At 36.0% G+C, this 22,528-nt stretch overlaps 1 protein-coding gene across 1 annotated transcript in view; it reads left to right on the forward strand.

Moving 5' to 3' along the window:
* LOC149778836 (caspase-3-like) overlaps positions 1-9,663 on the forward strand; it is a 37,964-nt gene extending 28,301 nt beyond the window's left edge. Inside the window, exons 8-10 of the mRNA XM_089938542.1 lie at positions 2,480-2,599; positions 7,015-7,123; positions 9,003-9,663. Of these exons, the coding sequence (XP_089794668.1) occupies positions 2,480-2,599; positions 7,015-7,123; positions 9,003-9,153 (380 nt within the window). The 3' untranslated portion in view covers positions 9,154-9,663. The remainder of the gene's footprint in view (positions 1-2,479; positions 2,600-7,014; positions 7,124-9,002) is intronic.
* Positions 9,664-22,528: the final 12,865 nt, after the last annotated feature.

Consider the following 22,528-nt stretch of genomic DNA (forward strand, 5'->3'; position numbering starts at 1 on the left):
TGACAAACATGCACATTGGTACATGACACGAGTCCTGGGTCACACCAGTGAGACGCAAATCTAGTTATTTCTAGATTTAAAAGAAGGAAATGGGGATAACTCAATTCCAGCTCAATTATTCTGGATTTGATGGGTTGTTCCTTCAGCGTATAAGTAACCCTAGACCAAACGATATTCATGCACACATCAGCACACACAGCTTGGGTACTTATCACTATCACAGCTTTTGAACATTACTGTGTCTGTGTTATGTGATGGAGGACAGAGACAACTTTCTTTTGCTTTTTTGTTCAGAGACTCTTCATGCCAAAAGGCCCATTTTGACTTGGTGGTACCATGTCGTTCAGCTTCACAATGATGTGGGTCTCTTGACTTGCACTTAATTTTAAGCTGCTTCCTGTACATTAATGGACCAGAGATTTTGCCTTCTCTTGGGTAAGGGTATGTAACTCCATCACCGCTTACAAATACTCCTAATGTATAATGACTGAGTAATGTCTTTGTAGAAGAAACTAATTTCTGAAGTAAAAGATATTTCTTCAACAATATCTACCAAGTAATAATACAGACACACCCTACGGATCCCCCTGCAGTTAAATTTCATTAACTGAAGTATGGACATAATTTGGCAACAGTCTCTCTCTGTACAAGGAAATATCACTCTCATGTGACATCCACCTAGGTGGATAGACAACTTTTAGCACTGTTGTTGCTAAACCAAACTTCGGAGGGCTGGATGTACGAAGTAATGAATGTACTCCTAACACATTATGATTTGGTTTTCTGTACTTCCTGATTTTAATTTAAAGGTACATTATCTGTTTGTTGGGATAAGCAGAATTTGACAAATATCAGTGAATGACATGAATATATATTTATAAGCATAATTTTGTGTGTCAGTATCATTTATATTGCTCTGTATGAACCTTGTACATTTTAACTAGACCAGCATCGAAAAGGAGTAGTTTTAGAGTTTGCCAGTTTTTAATTCAGTTATTTGTGTTAAAATTAGTTTAATGAAAACCGACCGCTCCGGTGGCCTAGTGGTTAGAGCGTCCGCCTCGGATGCGGGAGGTCGTGGGTTCGATCCCCGGCCGAGTCATATCAAAGACTTACAAAAACGGTACTAACAGCTGCCTCGCTTGGCGCTCAGAATTAAGAGGTTAGTGTTAGGACTGGTCGGCCCGGTGTCAGGATAATGTGACTGGGTGGGACATCATGCTACATGTCTGCGGCATGATACCCCAGTGCTAGACATCACTATAAACTGCCACACTGCAGACATCGTAGCGATATGACTGAAAAATTGTTAAAGCTACGTTAAAAATCCAAATCACATCACACACAGTTTAATGAAAGGCTTCATGAGCTGTTTGTTTTATGCCCCTACTACTTAATTTAATCCTAGGGATCCATCCATCTGTACATATGTCTATTTATCCAGAGATTTCACAAGAAAACATTTAACATAGACAAGTTAAATTTGGCTATAATATTTGTGAGTATGTGGATGATATGATCAATGATTTTAAATATTTTTGCACATTTATGAGTGGCAGAACAATGTTACATCAGCCCGATGGCATGGTTGGTAGACTGGGTATACCATTATGAAGTAGCTTGAGTGGTCATGGGAAATTTAAGTATAATGCAATATCTTACACCAATGGAATAATCGTGCCTTTATTACCAGATAGTAGATCAGTATTTCTCATTTGACGGTGACAGAAGTAACACTGCATAATAACAGTTTTAAATTTTGTGTTCAAGTTTTCGAATGTCATGTATTGCTGCTCCCGCTGGGAAATGTTTGAAGAAGGGAAGGAATAAAGAGTACCTTTAATGAAAGGTGCGTCTTTTTCCAAATGAGCTGGCATTCATTAAAAGCATATAGACAATAGTAATGTCAATATTTTGAATATTATCTTGCATGTTTTACAAATGTATGAACATTTGTATGATCCAAAAAGTAGACTTAAGTATTGAGAGAAACTGCCATTACAATGTTCTTTGTTATAACATGAATTTGGAGATAACAATGTTGTGTCAAAGTTCCCAGTTCTTTGTCTTTCAGATAGATTAAACTTAGTGATCTTTCTGTCTTTCTCTCAATCCTGATTGTTATATATATATATATATATATATATATATATATATATATATATATATATATATATATATATATATATATATATATATATATATATATATATTTCATTTGAGTAAGGGTCGGTATTAAACGTATTACCATATGTGTGTGTTTTGTTTATTCACACCCCCCAGACCCCAACATTTATGAACACAGTCATTGAATTTTCAATCATTATCTCTATAACACAACTGGATACATAATAGTTGTAATATTTTGTAGAGGGGTTGAAGGCTATTTATGTCTAGCTGGAGAACTGTATATCGTGCATCTTATTCTTCTTCACAAGTGATATATAGTGCTCTACCCAACCTTTTTTTTTTGTGGTAGGTGCTGTTGACAAAGGGGCAAGATGCTCTCTTAGTGAACATGATGAGTCAGATCAAGATAACGCAAGCAAGAGGATGCCGTCCCAATCAGACATGCTCATTTGCTTTCCAACACAGCCGGGTATGTTATTGACATCAAACAAGGGATTTGTGATGTCCTTTTCAGAAAGTGAAACATGACCTTATCCCATTTTGTTGCATTTTAATGTAGTACATTTTAGCTCTACTGGACATAAACCAGGAGAGTTTATGGGTTAGTCTGCTGTACCTCATCTGCTGTCCATCTGTTTGTTAGAAACGTTTGTTATCGCTACTCATTTGAAACTACTTGGAGGATTGCCATGAAACTTTGCACACACATTCATCCCATGGTCTAGTTGGTCCTAAATGACAATGGTACTGGATCGACAGACTGTATGACTGCCACAGTGGTCATCTAGAAGCACTTGTTATTGATACTTCTCCTGTATGAATGTTCATTATCAACATGGCATTTCCACTAAAAGACTTACTTTGATGTTTGCTTGGTTTACTTGGTTTTAAATAACAATAGTTCAGATCTCTCCTGAGACAAATGTCTTATTGACATGAAGTTTTCACTGGGGACTTCTTATGATGTCCAGTTATTGTTAATGAAAATGGTGCTGATGTGATATCCAGTTTGGCCACCGCGATGACATTTCTAAATTGTCTGGTTGTCAATACTCTAGAATGGATGGTCATATCAACAAGGTATTTGAAGTAAAACACTTTTTATGATGTCCAGCTGTTCTTAAATGGAATGGTGCAGATCTGATGTCTAATATGGTCCCTGACAGTTGCCATCTTTATAATCTTTTTATCGCTGCTCCTGACCAAAAAGCAATATCAGAAGGCTTCGTATGATGACTAGCTGGTCCTAAATGAAAATGGTGCCATTTGCACATCTAATATGGGTACAACAGTGACCTTCTTGAAAATCTTGTTATCATTACTACTCCTGAATGGATGGTCATACCAACATTAAGGTTTTACTAAATGACGTATGATGTCTAGTTGGTCCTAAATGAAAATGCTGCTGCTAAGACATCCAGTATGGCCACCACAGTGGCCATATTCAAAATCTTATCAGTATGTCTTCTAAGTGAAACTTTATGATGTTGTAAATGAAAACTGTGCCGATCTGACTTACAATATGACCACCACAATGGCGATCTTGAACATCTTGTCATTGTTACTTATCTTAGATGGATACTCATCTTGATATCGTTGTTTTCACCAAAAAACTTTGTATGATGTCTTGTTGGTCCTAAATGGAAATGGTGCCAATCTAATATCCAATATAGCAACCATGGCAGCCACATTGAAAATCTTATGATTATTCCAAAAAACAACAGAACAGAAAGTTGCATCAACATGATGTTTTCACCAGAAGATTATTTTATGATGTTTTATTGGTCCTAAATGAAAACTGGTACCAATCTTACATCCAATATAACCACATCAGCAGCTAATTTGAAAATCTTGTTATATAAGATGATTTAAGCACTAAGCAATTAAAAGGAAGAAATCTGTAGAATCTTGAATTATTGTAGTGTCAGTCCAATCCCTTTGAGGGATTCTTTTTTCTCAAATAAAATTGATGCATATTCTTCGTTCATCCAAACTTAGAACTACTCTGTGCCATAGGGACTACTATAAGAAATGATTAGGAAATAAACAGATACATGTGCGTTGAGTTGGAATTTAATTCTCATACGTAGTAAAGTATACCTATGCCAGGCATGAGCAACGTCTTCAAGGGTACAGACAGGATAGCGCTTTTTAAAGCCACACCATATGATGCAAATGTAACCGGATAAAACCAAAAGTCATGAGCCAGTTGATGCCACAGTCCATAGATTGCACATGCTATATGCTATATAATAAGAATATGTTATTGAAGTGTGGATGTTATTTTGAAAATACAGAGTGATATTCTATTAAATTTCGATTCATTTGCACATTTGCACGATTAGAGTAATCACAATATTGTTTTGTATTTCAGTATATCAATTAACCAGATTTTGGCTTATTGGGCCTTCATGTGAAGTTATTCCATGCCATGGCATGTATCTGCTGTGCTTTGTTCATCACTGGTTATATATATATATATATATATATATATATATATATATATATATATATATATATATATATATATATATATATATATACACACACACACACACACATACATACATACACACACACTACCAGGTATCCGTGTACCCATTTTTCTGTCCATTAAATGGTCTTGTGTACACAACTAGTCCCCCAGTTTATAATGCATTCCCATGAAACTTGGTAAATATTATGGTCATTATCAACAATCCAATTTGTACCTGCATTTTCTTATAAGTATTATTTCTGTAAGTCCTTAAGCTGAATGCGGTGTCATGAGAAGATCTTTTGTACACAGTTATTCTCACAGTTTTCATTGGATTGATTGAAAGCTTAGTACATGTTATATTCATCAGATCGATATGTTCTCACCTTCTTAAAGTTACTAAATGTTTAGTTTGCATCTGAGTTTGATAAATATAACTGGCATTTTTTATGAATTTCTGTAAAGCTTGATACATATTATGGTCATAATCTAAAGGTGCGCATTTTGACAAACGTTTGTACTCCAGTGATATTTGTAAACTGTTTCCCTTTTTATTTAAAGCTGTGTGCAGTATTTAACAAACTTTTGTGCAGTTTTTAGTGGTTTGCTTCTGCAATTAGTACATGTTAAGTGAGGACCGATCATTGTACTGACACTATTTGTGGAAAAGTCATATACTTTGTATATGCTGGCCTTTTGTTTTGACCTTATCTGTATGTCTGTCCATTAACTTTTCTTTTTCCGCATGATAACTTTGGTTCTACAGCACGTACCTATGTCAGACATGGATAGCTTGCACTTGGGGTAAAGTAGAAGCCAATCGATTTGAGTATCAATATTCAAGGTCGTTCTGGCAGAAACAAGAAAAACAGTTTCTGCATGATAACTCGAGTTATCCAACATCTACAGTAACCTGACTTTATAGATGGCTTACATTTGGTGCAAAAAGGACTCCTATCCAATCAAATGTTGGGTCAAAATGTTAAATGTCAAGGCCAATCTGACTTCATTCAAGATTTGGTTTCTGCACAAAACATTAGTTCTACGTCACCTACCTGAACCTAAGTTTTTAATAGCTAGCTTGCACATGGTGTCTGGAATACACCTGTGGATTTTGGGTCAGAATGTCAAATGTCCAGGACACTACTTGAAAGAAGAAAAATTGGATTCTGTGTAATAGCATCCATTCTAGTCCAACAACTAGGACCAAACTCTGTAGATAGTTTGCACTTGCTTGAGGACGAAGCCTATCAGTTGTGGAGCCATAAGGTCAGTGTCGCTTTCACTGAAAGAATATATTGGTTTGTGTTCAATAAGTTTTGTTCTAGACAACGTACTTTAAACAAAATGGTTAAAGGGCTTGCAATTAAGGTATGGAAGAAGTCTATTGATTTTGGGGTCAATATTATTGTGTCTTATTTAAAAAAGGGTTTTTGCAGAATAAAATAATCTATGGTAAGCTCCTTGACCATATTTTGTGGATGGCTGAATAAACCTATATTCTGTGATTAAGAGGTCAATGGTCATGGTATTTCTAAATATAAAATAATGATTTCTGCACATTACATCTTGTTCAAGGCTATGATACCCTGAAGAATCGTTCATATAGCTGAGACCCATTGGTCCATAACCTTCGAGATGGCCATGACCTATGACTTCCTACATAGTAGACTATTAAACATGGAACAAGTATATAATGTGTTGATCATGGTACTTTTGTTTGACAAACGACTCCTATCTTTCATGAGTTATGGTGGAAATTGGGAAAGGAGTAAACAGATTTCTCACCGTTCCTTTAGTTTATTTTCAATTTTTGTCTCAACTACTATTAACATTATAATACTTTGGTTTGATTGGAGCATTCTGGAAGCAAGACCCTTTGCAATTTATCAAAATAAGTTGTATTCACCTGTACACAACTTCTCTAAACGCTGCTTGACCAATATTGACATGGAACCTAGGTGAAAGGTATTTCAGGTAGGTATTACAAATAATAAAAATAACCATAGTTTTGAAATGTGGAAAGTTTTACACAGAAAAATATGCATTCCATCGCAAAGCATGTCCCGATTTTGTAAGTCTCTGTCCTCGTTGGTGTGAGACAAATTACAAGACATTTTTGGCATTTACTTTTTCGTAGGCATAGTGTTCATGATTTCGTCATTAGTTGTTGTTGTTGGCCGCATTAAAAAAAAACTCAGCATTATAGTTTTTATGAAAGGCCATAACTTTGAAAAAGTGAGGCACTGTCTTACGTGTACTTAAAACTATTCAGTTATAGATCTGCCAAATTTTCATCCAAGAGCAGGGTACTCATCCTGCATTATATAAGTCTTTATTGAGGTTATATTAATAATTCACTTAGTAATCATGTAACTGAAACTTAATTTGCTCCGCATTCTGTACAGGCTACATTTCATGGCGGGGAAAAGATAGTGGCAGTTGGTTTGTTCAGGCTCTGGTGCAAATCTTCATGAAATATGCAAAGTGTGAGGATGTCTGCGCCATGTTGAACAGGGAATGTATATACACAGGAACATCTTGTATATTATTCCACACAAGAACGTTATAATAAACATAAGTGTTCTTTCTCTATAACATAGCTCATGAGACTAATGACTCGTGTAATGAGTAAGGTCATCTTACACTTAGTCCGATTTTCCTGTAACCTTCCCCACTCCGTTTTTAGATATTTGAAGAGCTATGTTGGGATAGGAGGTCAGCATATTCTGTATCGAAAACATAGACTTTGCTGTAGTGGCTAGCCGTAATCACTTTAAACAGGGGCTAGAGAATTAAATGACATTGAATCGATATCAATCAGTAGAATAATTCTCTTAGTAACCCATCCTGCATGATATCAATCAATGGAATAGTTCTTATAGTAACCCATCCTGCATGATATCAATCAGTGGAATAGTTCTTATGGTAACCCATCCTGCATGATATCAATCAGTGGAATAGTTCTTTTAGGAACCCATCCTGCATAATATCAATCAGTGGAATAGTCCTCATAGTAACCAATCCTGCATGATATCAGTCAGTGGAATAGTTCTCTTAGTAACCCATCCTGCATGATATCAACCAGTGGAATAGTTCTCTTAGTAACCCATCCTGTACTATATCAATCAGTAGAATAGTTCTCTTTTTAGACACGGAAATTAACACATGATTTTGTAACTTTAACTTTCTGCCTGCATTTTTCGTTGGTTTACCATCATATGACCAAAACCAGGTGTATGAGCCATATGAGAGAACATCTGTCAATTAACAGGAATAGTTTAAGTTGCTCCGTTTGTTTACACCACATTTTTCCCATTATCAATGTTTTGCTTTTTTTATTTCCATTGCTAAATTATATATATTTCTAAAAGGAGTAGAAAATCTTCTGCTTAAGATGGTACATCAAATATATTTAAGATCAAGCCAGCTGTTCTCAACGAATTTTCAACACCTATGAATGCTGATAGGTTAAGTCTATGCCAAGTCACATTATGCATGCACAATACATTGGTTTCTTTTTGTTATACCTCTGTCATATCAGTCGGGGGGTCATAGTGTTGAACATTGCTGCTAGGATTCCTGATAGGCAAGATAGTTGTTTGGCATCCTTAGTTGTATTTGTTTTTCACTGTTTTCTGGCAATATTTTATGGAATTAGGGCCTTGTTTGACTTTTCCCATCAATTTTTTACAGTCAGTACCTTTTGAAGGACATCATGGAATGAAACTGAACTTAGAATGTTTCCTTACATTAAGAAGTCCTAGGATAAGTTTGAATTTAAGTTCATTTCTTTTCTTTATTTTCATTTTTTAAAAACCTTTTTAGTTTGATTTATGTTTGAGTTAGATCTTTACCCTTTAAATTCGTCACATCCATAGCATATGGACTCATTTCTAGTCATTGTTGAAGAAATGATATCACATGACTGGCGGTCTCTATTCTACAGAAAACAGCGAAGAACTAAAAATCAGTCTCTTTTTAACAGCAGAAAGTAAAAATATGAAGAAATGAGACAACAATTTGCCTGATAGGTTATAGGCACTAATGTTAAAGTAGTATTTTATGCATTTATTATATGTGGACAGAATTACTGTCAAAGAAAGAAATAATATTTGGATCTGCATGTTTTCATGAGTTGTTTACAGATTTTTGAACAGCTTGGTGCAAATAATTTTCAAAGAGAGTCATAAATTTATTACAGCTATCATTTCAAAGTTTATTATTTTATACAATGAATTATCGAATTCGTCATAAAAGGTCCACTAATTATTTTTGACAATAATATAAGCAAATTAAAGTCACAAACTGAAAGTAACAATGATTATGGGCATTACTATTTTGTATATATCAACAGCTGTTTAGGACATTCATTGTACATTGCGCTATCATACTAGGTTAATGATGTTGTTTCAAGAAGAGTATCCAGCTGTACGGACCCAAAGATGGACAAAGCATACCAAATGCCTGTATTTATGAGCACACTGAGTAAGCCACACCTTTACTTCTTCCCAGGGCATCACGGCAAAGACAGCCCTAATGAATAAGACTACACCATGAACTCTGTGTTAGCAAGTAATGTGCATGCATTACAGACAGTTAAACATTGATTATCATGATGGATTTTATTTTTCAACTCCATAGCAAATTTCTAAAATCAAAATTGAAGAGACAAAAAGACATGCATTAAAAACATGCAAATTTATAACTTTGCACTCATCAAATAATAAGTATACGGAATCTGAGGTGAGAATTTGCTTAGTCAGCACATCTTGAACAAGCAGCACATGGATTATTTTAACAGCTATTTGTTTTTCTTTCAGTTACTGTATTTTATTTACTTTTCGTACATGAAAATATTATTCATTTCAGAGTTCGAAAGATCATATTTAATAAAAACTATTATTTTGGAGTGCTTTCTACGTATGAAAATAAAGAGATTGGACCGGAACAACGTCTGTCTGACACAAAGTAACAGTACTACTGTACAAAATAAACATTTGTTTGCCTCCTTTTGCTCATAGTTCAATAATCCTTTTAAAATAAAGAGTCCTGAAAAAAGACTTTTGTTGTTATTACACATTCATGGGTATTCAGAAAAATTTTCTTTGTAGTTCGGTTTCACTGTCTTTATCCAAAACCGACGAAAACTTGCTCTTAACTTCCCTCATCGTCACTAGATCTTACAGATCTACAGAAAAATCTACTAACAATTGCGTCCACAATCTGAGAGTTACTGACATTTTGAACTGCTAAAATCGTGAATTACAAGTCCCAAGCATCTACGGACACCTTTTTCTCGCCCACGTTTTCAATTTGTAGTCGGTGTTTTACAAGCCACACACACCAGTTTTCGATTTGGACAGCCAGCAGTTAAGGAGTAACATTAAGACCATGGACTCAATGTTGGATCAAATATCTTTGGCGATCGTTCAAATTAGAAGGAACATAGCTTATCTTCTTCCACCACCATCACCCCAAATCTCACCCGACATGCATGGGAAGCTGGAGTCTCTTTATAGATGGTCCCACTTCTTAAACATAAAGGCCCGACATATTATGGCCATGACTGTAACATTTGCTAGAAACTTTACAACTGGTCGAACGAGATGAAATGCTCTCTACCTCCACCTTTCTTAAAGACCATCAAAAGTTCAAGCTACATTCACAACTTTAAATAAGAATGTTAATCAGATTGAACGGACTTAGGAAGGCCAAAAAGTGTAAAGAACTTAATTAAGGCTTTGACTGTAGCGTTAGTCTTAATATTCCGTATTGGTATTTCCTCTTGCAACCTTGTTTACGTTCATATTATTTTCAACATGCATTGGTTACCTGACTTGGTCTTGGGTAAAGCACTGTACCATTATTCTTTTAAATGGTTTATAAAATGCAGGTATTGGTTGTAAATTAGCTTTAGGTGTCTTTGGGTTAGGTTTTCCTACCATTTGACAAGTGCAACAAGATGTACAGTAGTTAGAAACATCGTTCTTTTTTTTAGGCCAGTAAAAATGATGTAAGAGCTTGTGGTAGGTCTTATTGACTCTCAGATGACCAGCCAAGGGAATTTGATGGGCTAAACTTACAATTCCCTGACTATATGACCTAGGTACTACACTTTGATAGCTGACTGACCATTCGTCATCAGCGGGTACCCCGGGTGGTCTCCATTTTCTCATAAGGACCCCATTTTTCAAATAATAGCAAGTTGGTACCAATGCTAACAGCCATCCGAAACACAACGGTATCAAAACCTTCTTCCTGTTCTACAATAAGTGATTGTCGTTTGTCATCTGATTAGACATAACAGAATGAGTGGTTGAAAGAGGATCACACTGATTAATACCTTTTGATTGATCTGTAACAGGAGCAAAAGTGACCTCATCAAAAGCTCGACCAATACATGTGTCAGCCAAAGGAATAGTTTCCTGATCAACTTCATTCTTAAGAGCTCTTTTTGTCATAGCTCTAGTAACTGCACAAGCCGGGTATAAATCAAGGATTTCATTTTCAATAGGATCAACCTTTTGATCCAAACAAGGCTTGTCAGTTATAAGTGGATTAACCACAACCTTATCTCCAGCTAAGTATCTGCCTAGCAATAAATGAACACCCTCAATGGGTAAAGAATTCACAGCTCCAACATTCATTTGCCTTGAAACTAAGTCTGATGTTAAATTCACAGTATGGAGAGGAAATTGAATAAAACCGCACTCTACTCCCTGAACAACACCACTTTCAAAAGAAGAAGACTTCTCAGACAAAGGGTAAAGTACCTGACAGTAAAAGACTCTGAGAAGCTCATGTGTCCCTTAATATTGCAATATGGACTGGATTGGTCAAATCACCAATAAGTGGTACAGAACACTTCGACATGAATGGTTCATGATTCTCCATAATAGAATCAGAGGGGTTTGTTTGATCCCACAAATGTATTGTTTCCAATACATGACCATGACTTTGACATATGAAAAACAAGAGCATTTGGAACTGCTCCGTCTTTATCCAATTGCTTATTTTTAACTTAAAGCAATCAGAAATAACATGCCCCATTTTCTTGCAATAAGCGCACGCAGGAAGTGGTACGGATTTCTGATCAGTCTATATACATCACGAGTTTTGCCAATAAGTAAGCTCTGTAATAATGACGTCCAGTGCTCTCTTGGCCATTTTGAATTCTCTGTGTTTTCTTAAAGAGAAAAATACTGCTCCACATCATTTTCTTTAAAAGAAAGTACTAATCTAATATCTGTTGTAACATCAAACCTGGACTTTCATGAGTGGGATGCTTTCTACTTGCCATTTCTATTGCTTTCAATTATAATTGCATTTCCATCTTTTTCTCTTTTGTTTGATATTTCAATTTTATTTGCATCTCTTCTTTTTGAAGTGGTATCTGTTTCTTTTTTCTGCACTTGTTTCTCTCCTCCATTTCATCCATTTGCATCTCTCTTTTGTTTTCCAGTATTAGCATCGCTTTTTCCTGCATTTTTATTTTCAATTCCATTTTTTTTTCTGTTTGAACTTCATTTGTTTCCCTCTTTCTTCCTTTTGTAGTTGCAGCTCATATTTTCTTAACTTCATTTCTTTCTTTTTTATTTTCGATTCCATAACTTGCAAATTAGAGCCAGATTTGAACTTACTAATCAAACTCAAAGCACTATTATAATTTTATTTTAAATACCAAATATTGAACCAAGATATCTTGTATCTCTTGTTTTATTAAAGATGACACTGCGTCTGAATGATCATATTTTCCGGCAAGTTGAAGCAATTCGTCATTTTTCAAGGAATTTAATCGTTCTTGGCTAGGATTTAAAATAAAGTTTATTGGTTTCACAATGTAAAATCAAAATTATTAGGGACTAAGATAATTCGGAAATAAAATGAATTTGAATTTCAAACAGATTTAAATTGCTCTGAAATTTGTACCCCGGACGAACCCTCAATTTTCTGTTACACATTTATCTTCAACATGCTGGTAAATCTGGGCTACATAGTGTATTTCAAGTCAATATGGGCGATTATACACATTGCATACATGGCTGTATTGGAAGGAAGAGTCTACGTGGAAAGGCAAGGGTGTTTAAAGAGAGTGTTGATGTATGTACTTGCAGTGCGAAGAAACTTTCGAAGATGAACAATTAAGTGACGTCAGCATTGTTAGCAATTTTTTGCACCGCGTGAATTTCAGAGCACTTGTTTTAAGTTAAAAGTGGATATTTCTACACTACGTATTATTTAGGTTCCTTTTGTTTAATAAACCGACATATACCTAATATAAAATGGTATGGATTTTATCCTCTGCAGACAAAGTGATAAAGCGCATTATTTACATTTAATTTAGGTTTGTTTTGCCTACTGTATAAAAATAAATTATTTGGTTCCCATACTGCTTTGCTTGTGTATTACTTTTTAATAAATTCAGTAAAATCTTTCGGAAGAAGCCAGATCTCGAAAGTGAGACAAGTAGCCTCTGAACAGGGTCGGATGGTTTATAGAGATTCATTTTTTTATGTTTGATGTACTGGGTTTAAAACTGTAACTGTTGAATAAACGTGCTTGCTTAATGGATGTGACCTTTGTAATAATCTCATTCAATAAGTGTAATACACAAGAACAGCAACAAAAAGCTAGGTAAAAACAATAGTTTTTATATTCTGTGTACAAATTCCAAAGCACTAAGACACTGGATTACGACAGACTCCACTTTTGGTATGGGGGACAGAAGCAGTAGCAGAATATGGGCCGCACTAGGTGGAAGAGGAATTTAACATTATGCTATTATCTTTGATTGGTCATGATGGGATGGAAGGGGAAATGGTCCATATGATCAACATGGTGGGACGGTCTGGGGTCAAAGAAAACATACTGTGAGGAAACGCCTATATGTTGAACGTTGCGGGACAGTATGGACACAAGGGGAAATGTATTTTGTTTAAATAAACGTCAATAGGATTAACACCATTGGATGGTAGGGGATTAAGAGAAAAATGTAACGTGAAAAATATGCACTAGATGAACATGACAGGATGGTATGGAGAGAAATGGAAATTGAACATGCTGTTAGATTCTGACCAATGCTCCTACCTAACCAATACCCACACATACTAACCAACATATTGTACTACTGACCAACGCTCACATCTTCTAACCAATACCCACAGCTACTAACCAATACAGTTCTACTGACCAGAACCCACAACTACTAACCAACACCAACACCTACTAACTAACAAGCAGTCTTTCTGATCAACATCAACACCCACAGACCAGAACTAATATATAAAACACGCATGTGCTCATCATCACTCCTCTCTACTGACCGGCACCCAAACCTACTGCCCAATACCCACCTCTCCAGCCGTCACTACCCCTAACACCCACCTCCACTGACCAAGACCCATTTGTATTGACTATCACATCTATTGAACAACACCCACATATATTAGTCATTACAAACACTTGCTGACAACAACACACATTTTCGAAACAGGACTAGAAGCAGACACTAACTATATGATCCAAAACATGAATATGATTCAGTTTTACTGTATTAAACTTTATGTTATCTCCCTATTCGATATAAAGGTTCACCACATAATCGTATTTGGTCTTGAGAATTTCAAAAGACACGTGTGGCGAAAATTACAGCAAGAAGTTGCTCCACTGTCAAACAAGGTCAGATTTTGTCTTAAGATAAAGTTTTATAATGGGAATAAAAACTTGATCTAACATTCATTTTACCCTTGGATGTTAAAACCAATGCCAACCAATAACTTTGTATTTGTTCTTCTCCCATCCAGTTCAGTGTCTACTAAGAGCTATAGTGACCTTCAGTCTTCATTTCTCGAAAGGCACCATACAAGCACTATTGAACTCTGTCTTGGACCCTAATATACCATGCATTATGCCACAGGCCTTGATCTGCCAACTTATGATACTACAGACCTGTTCTGCATGTCACGGAAATAAACTCTTATTTATTGAATACATGTACTCGGGTTTCGTTTTTTGTGTACAGCGATACCAGAGGGTGATTTATGTATATTTTGTCGTATTTCGAAATAGTGAGTTCGGTTCATCCCATGCCGCACGTGCGAAGTGCTCTCGATGGGTCGAACCGATTGCCTACAATGCACAGACTATGACTGTGTATAAATACCTCGCCGTACGTACATTGTTTTACAATACGGATAAGTCTTGTCAGCCAGCAGTCTGCTTTAAGGACTTGCACATCTTCAGCTGTAGAGGTACGTAAGTTTATTAATTTCTAGTCTATAAGTTATAAATACTGTATTACCACGTTTATTTTTGAATGTTTGCTATGTAGCTTTGGTGTACGCAGTATAATGCACATATTTCTATTCTTGTTTTCGACTTAGCAAGGGATTTATATTAGTAATGTAAAGCTACATTTTTTAAGAACTGTTTAATATAGTAGGATTCGTATCGAGCAGGATTAGGTTTATTTTTGAACCTGTCATTTTGTAATTATTGTGCTGATAATGTAATCTATATAACTTACCGTGTATAACGTCATTACGTTATTATGCCCGTTTCATGTATAGTACACGGTATTGGATATATTTTCAAATGTCTGTGACCGGAGTGTCTAATGTCTGTGACCGGAGTGTCTAATGTCTGTGACCAGAGTGTCTAATGTCTAGCGTCCGGAGTGTCTATTGTCTAATGTCTGGAGTGTCGTGAGGGTGTAATGTTCGGAGTGTTCCGAGTGTTCGAAGTGTTCCGAGTGTCCGGAGTGTGTAGAGCTGTCTGGAGTGTCCAGAGTATGTAGAGTGTCTAGGGTGACCAGAGTGACCCGAGCGTTCAAAGTTATGTGATCGGACAACGTGGTGCAAGCTGTAAAGCCAACCACAGGAATTAACTGTAGCAGCTGTGAAGCTGAGCTGTAGCAACCATGCAGCTGAAACAGAGTGTACAAATGAAGGAATGTATCTCCTTACATATAATTCTTTAGACGTGGGCTAATTTTGGGGTTCGTAAAACCCAATGTATCTTTCGGGACTGTGAAGATAAGTTGTATATCTGTCCCTCTCTTTTTTATCGCCATAATTTCGCTACCTGAGTGAATGCATTTTACTACATGAGTAAAATTTTACATCGTCTACTACCTGAGTAAACTATATCCATCGTTTCATTGTCAAATCGTTGTGAACCATTCATCCCTTGTCTTTGTATTGGCTAAATTAATTAATTTGTATTTTTCATAATTAAGTCTGTGCGTTCTTATGTTAATTAAATCCAATATTTGGATTGTATATACACGCACGCATTCATAATTAATTGCTAATGCAAGTCATCCATTATTCAACATTGTATTTATATCATGGTCAAAAGTGTTCTGTTGTGAATCCGAAAAATCCCACCCGGTTATCTTGTTACACTGCCAACTAATGATGATACAGACCTTGGTTTACCAATGCCTTATGCCAGAGACGTTTCGATATGCCATCTCATTATGCAACATAGCTTGACTTGCCAGTGCATTAGATCACAGACTTTTATTGGAGGCACATTATAACCAATTCTATGATCTGCCATTTCGCTGTGCCAAAGACCCTGACTTGTGAGTGTATCATGTTATAGACCTTGATTGGCTTCCGCATTTTGGCATTTTGGCACTAACCCTGATCTTTTTATGCGTTATACCGCAGACCCTGATCTGCTAGCACATGTAACATACTTTTATTTGCTACTTCTTTCTTTTAAAGGACGGTTGGCGCATTATGCCAGAAAGCCTGATCAACCTGTGCATTATGCCATACATGCTGTTATGTTAGCATCTTATGCAGCAGACCTTGATATGCATGCTGATTTTGCAACATCTGCGCCAAAACATGTAACTCATGGATGGGATGGAACATGAATTCCCCACATTTACTGTGGAAAATGCATCAGCAGAAACCAATTTTGTTTATTGTAAAATAAGTTTCTACAATAACACTTACCCGATCATAATACATAAGAAGTACTACTACAACCTTGCAAATTCAGCCCTCCAAGATTATCTGTCCACCTAGGTAGTAGTTAGAGTGCTCTCCCGTTTATACTGGAACGGCACCAAATCCATGAGTTTTTAGTTATTACTCGAGTGGAAGGCTGAGAGGGTATGTGTATTATAATCAGGTAAGTATTATCAACGGAACATTTTTTACTAGAAACAATTGGTTTCTTCAAAAACGTTATCCAATCATAATACCTTTAGAGAATAAGTAAAAGGTGGACGGATTTACATCCCCTTGCCCAGGTGAGACCAACTCATATCCCCTAAGGTATGTGAAAAAGCTTCTAGATAACCTGAGTGGAAAATAGACTCCTTATGTCGAGGAAGGGCTTAAAAAAGGAAAATCCGATCCCCGCACGTCTAGCGGAAATCGTAAAGCCGCGTTGAGGTATCCCCGACATGAGTCCAGTTAGGTTTCCCTGCGTTCTAGATAGAACCTCATATTGTCCAGATTGTGAATGTTTGTCCAATAAGGCTCGGCCTCCATTTGGACCACATTATACACCTGCTGCCACATTGAGCAAACTCAGCAGGCGAAGGAATTGTGTAGTAGGGTGGACTGTTCCGTATATGAAAGGAATCCAGTATTGCACTAATTCAATTCTCGTTCCTGAGAAAGAAATATTCTATTAACTTAAATATTGGGTTCCAGACTTAGATAACCAAAATCTGGAAATGGTTTGAGGTCGGAGATATCTTATTTTATTTTATGTCGGGGATCTTCGTATCACCCCGAAATCCAGGTGGCGTTGGAATCATTTAATCAGACTTTAAAGAATATAATAAGGTCATATTACTTTGATCCCAGAAAAGGACAAAGGTGTTCACTTAATGTTGTTTGCTGTTAGGGAGTCGGTTCAAGAGTCCTTTTGATTCAGTCTTTTTGAATTTGTTTTCGGACTCACTGTTCTTAGACTACTGAAGTTGTTGAAAGAAACACGTCTTTTAACAGAAGAATCAGAGATTAATTTACTTGATTATGTCTCTGATTTTAAATGTAAATTATCGAAAGCTCTCTTGACCATACCAATTCAGGCTAGATATTATTTTCGCTATACAGAGTTAAAAAGAAAGTAAGTGATTTAAATTATATCATCAATACTTCTGGGAGGCTGAAAGAGCAACAACTCTGATATATAAATATGTTAAAGGAGTATGTTGATAGAGAAAGCTCCGCAAATCATTCAATAAATTTAGTTGTTCCTGTCCCACAAAGTGACGGTTTAAATGATGACATACAACCGGAACGTAATCCCTTTGGTTCAACCAGTCTTCAAAATTCTGAAATATTGCAAAATCTGAACAATAAACTTTCACATCTACAGCCACAGTAAAAGAATGAATTAAAGCAGCAAACATGTAAATATGAGCACTTGTTCTCAGATGTTCCAACTCGAAAAAACAAAATCTACCATGATGATGAAATTGTGGATTCTATGTCATTATAACAGCATCCTTATATGATGAATCCTCTCAAGCAGGAATGCTTGAAGAAGAAAATTGAATATTTGTTGGAGAATGACGTTATTGATCCAAGGAGAAGTAACTGAAGTTCGCCGTTTATTCTTATGCCGAAACCAGACAATTCTTTCCGTATGTGCACAGACTACAAAAAAGCGAACAGTGTCGCCAAAACAGACTAATTTCCAATACCGAGGATTGATGAATGTATTTACAGGATTGAAAACGCAAAATATGTCACCAAGTTTGACCTGTTAAAAAGATTCTGCCAAATTCCACTTACAGGTAAAGCAAAAGAAATGTTAGCTTTTGCAACTCCAGATGCACTCTATCAATACAAATGATGCCATTTGGTATGAACAATTCACCATCTACATTCCTGATCTTAATGAACACGGTTACATCTGGTAGAAATGGCTGTGGTGCATATGTTGTCGACGTCATTATTTACAGCGATTCTTTGAATGATCACTTGGAAACTATCCGGAGATTCTTCTTTCGCTTGAGTGAGGCAAATTTGACCGTTAATCTAAGTGAAAGTGAATTTTGGATTGTTCTTCCATTGTCAAAGGTTGAATGTAGAACTGAATGAAAGTATTGTTGCGTAGGGGTTTTCTACCTAGGGAGCGAGAGGTAATCCTAGTTACATCAAACTTGAATTCGTGCTGCAGATTATGTCCAGCTCCAAAATCTAACATGATGCCTCATGTGCAAATCACATAAATATGCTGATGCAGCAGAATAATAGAATCATTGGTGACTCTCTCGACAAAGAGGTGATTTCTCTATCTATCGGACGAAATTCAAAAGCTATCCTTCTTTTAGAGAAACTTTTGGCTGAAACTATTGAAACCGTACGTAAACAGCAAAAAGAAAGCGGAATAAATTATTGCCGCTGAAATGATTCAGTTTCTACAGATTCGTCATGAATTAGATAAATTACAGATAGCAACTGCAGACTCAGCAACAGGGTCTCAAACTCAAACCACCCTGAGGGAAGCATGAAGGTATTTCCGATGTCCCAAGGCAGCACCACCTTCATTATCTCTCATTACACCTTGTGACGCCAATCATTTTGTGGGCCACAGCATACGTCCTGTCTTGGACAATTACACATCACTTAAACTGGCTTTGAGCTTACCAAAGTAAACAAAGCTGACGAACGTACCATGCCTTAGTTTCATATTGATTTAATATCTGAACACAATCTTCGTTCCATTTACAACCTTATATGCCCACGTTATCTGGACTCAACACCGAACTTCATGTCTTCAACATCCAGACGGAATGGTTAACAAATGTTCCCTTGCAACACTTCCTGCCTTACCCGATATTCTATTTTACTGTACATACATACATTTCAACAAACTGCCTTACTATTATTACTATTATCAGCAATGTTAATATAACTGTTCACTCTGTCCCTGTTACGTGTGAGAATAAATGTACCTTTATAATCCGCTTGAAAATAAATGTTTCTAGAGAATACGTAATTGATTTGTGGATAGTAGGTAACTGATGCATTGATTGGAGAACACCATGTTGGATAGTAGGTAACTTCTTGATGAACAGTAAATAACAGGGTGTTGGTAGTATATAACTGGCTGTTGGATAGAAAAATTACTGGGCTCTGGATATAGATAATTGGATATATATTAGATAACTTTCCATTGACAGTCGTTTATTAGTCGGTGGAATGTGTATCATTGGATTTTAGATAGATAGTTAGCTGGTGGATAGTATATTATTCGGCAAAATAGTAGATAACTGATTGAAGGATAGTAGATACTTGGTAAGTGGATAGAAGATTACTGGGTGCTGGACATTAGACAACTAGGTGGAGAACAGTAGATAATTAAGTACTGATATGTAAAGATTATAAGGCTCGTATTTTTGTTTTATAAAAGGAGAGTAGGGCAGGGATGTGAATATTAAAAAATTGGGTAGAGATTTTAACTTTATAAGTGGGTTCATTTGATGGTAAGGGGAGAAACAGAAGTTAGTTTTGTTATGAAGCGAAACAAAATAGGGCATTTCATTTCATTTAGAGTGCAGACACTCCCGTTTTTCTTGTTAACAAACTCTAATCCCTTGCATTTCCCTCTAAAATGGACCAGCATGTTGCAAAAACATACTCCTGCTCTGAATCGTATGGAGTCATGCTGCATTTCCGTTCGAGTTCAGACTGTCGCCTCATGCTACACCGTTATAAAACACCTTTCGACATGGCTGACTCATGTTAATTTCCCGTTTGGAAAAAAGAAGAAAAATCATAATTTATAAAATCTTCACGAATGTGATACTGTGGACATATTGTGATAACATTGTAATAACATGTTTAACTAGTTAAAGTTATTTTAATTGTTTAATATTTTTAAATATCCTTTTTAATTTTTTTACGAAAGTCTAATTCTGATCCAGATCATCCAGTGTACATCCCCAGCTTTTATATGAGGACCCCAGATTCATCATTGAATGGAGCCAAGTATCCGAATCGGTACAACTCAGCACAGAATATGATATTTGGTTTGGTGGAGAACAATAATGTTGACAAAAAGCGCAAGATTAAATATAAAGAAAAATAGGAGGAAAATTGGAAACTGATGCGAGTTTAAATGTTACATGCGTGGAAGTTATGATGGCGAATGATGACATGGGTACGAATGAAATGGGTAAATTGTACACCTGTAGAAGGAAAGCATAAAGTGCTTGGTTTTACTAATCCATTATGAAACAGAAAGGAAAATGCTCGTGGCTGAAATTGACAACTTGAGATCTGAAAGAAATATGGTTTGTAAATATCTTTTAGACACTGAGGTAAAGTTTAAAAGACTGTTGCTTTCAACAGAACTAGTGAGGGGAAAGTGATGAGAAATGCAAGTTCTACACTGGATTATCATGGGAAATATTTCAGAAAACGTTTTCATTTGTGAAAACCAACATTACTTCAAGGCGAGAAGGAAATGGGACAGGATTTTTACTATTCAAAAAGATATGACAAATGAATGCATTGCAGGGTTGATCTTACCCGCCTTTACAAAGGAAATAAAAAACCACCATTCTTCGACGAAGTAGAACAATATAGAAAACTATCGTCAGTTAGAATTCACATAGTGATCTGACTCATGAAGTCATGCTTTTTAATTTATTTTTCAAGTGACTCTGCCAATCCATGGTTTTAATTCATTTAAGTCAGAAGCGCATAATGACTTTGAGTGTTCTTACTTCTGGCACAAGGGGAAAAAACGCTTGATCCTTTCAGAATATGAAGTCAGTTGAATTTATTAATGGACTATTCGTTGTTGTATACTTACTGTTACAATTGTGTTTTAGTATCCAGAATATAATTTGCAAATTTCGTGTTCAAAATAATATATTGAAATGCACAAACATAGCTACTATGTTAAAAATGTGTGATAGCTCTCTTTTATAATTGCAATCATAAAAAGTGACTTTTATAAATAGACGTTTTCATATACTTATAAATTTGAATATTCATTATATCAATGCATTTTACTTGATACAAATATGATAAATGATGCTATCGTTTTATTCAAATCATAAAAAGTCATTTTTGCTTTGTCTTCTTCAATCTTTGCATTACCAAGTTCTTTATAGATGAAGTTGAATCTTGGCACAAGTGAAATGCACATACTTAATCTTGCAACTGGCCCCATCACACCCTATCATGTCATCTCCCTCATCTGTATTCCAGGTTTCATGACAATAGAAGAAGACTCCATTGTCTTCTAAGTTCTAGCAGATGCTGCCTGTGTTATAGTATCAGTCTTCCTTTGTCTTCGCGTCAGTAATTCTGGCAGGCGGTGTTGACTCAAGAAAACATCATGTTTGTTCACTGTGTTATCAAAAAAATATTGGTCTTGGTTGACCACACTTATAATACATGCTTTATTGGTCCAAACAACAAAGTGGCAGAATATGTTCTGGAATACATGCATTTGTAGATGGACCAGTACATAGCACTAATGGTCTTTTTTCTAAATCAGTATGTGGTGCAAGACAATAATTAATAGCACTGATGACTTCATCTACATTGGCATAATCTAATGTATATGGGCATTTTATCTGTACAACATCATTACATGAAACAAGAGCGTCTGGAGAAGTACAAATAGACCCTTTATCCCAATATACACCTAATCCTGACCTGGTGATTTTCACATATTGATGTTGTGTCGATATGGCAGATGTGAAATGTTGAACTGCAGTAGCTTCGTGCAAACGCCCCCTTTGTACTGGCTTACTTTACAGTTCTTGCTGTACAGGGTAGGGAATTGTTTTAAATAGCATTTCACAGATGTTGTTACTTTGCCTGTTCTTTGCCATACCAATGAATTAGGTTGATCTTTTGGTGCACTCATTTAAGTAGTCCTTTTCACTGGCACTGTCAGTAACAGTTGGGAATATTTGGT

This window comes from Sinohyriopsis cumingii, chromosome 17, assembly GCF_028554795.1.
Source record: "Sinohyriopsis cumingii isolate HCF-2022 chromosome 17, ASM2855479v2, whole genome shotgun sequence".
NCBI lineage: Eukaryota > Metazoa > Mollusca > Bivalvia > Unionida > Unionidae > Sinohyriopsis > Sinohyriopsis cumingii.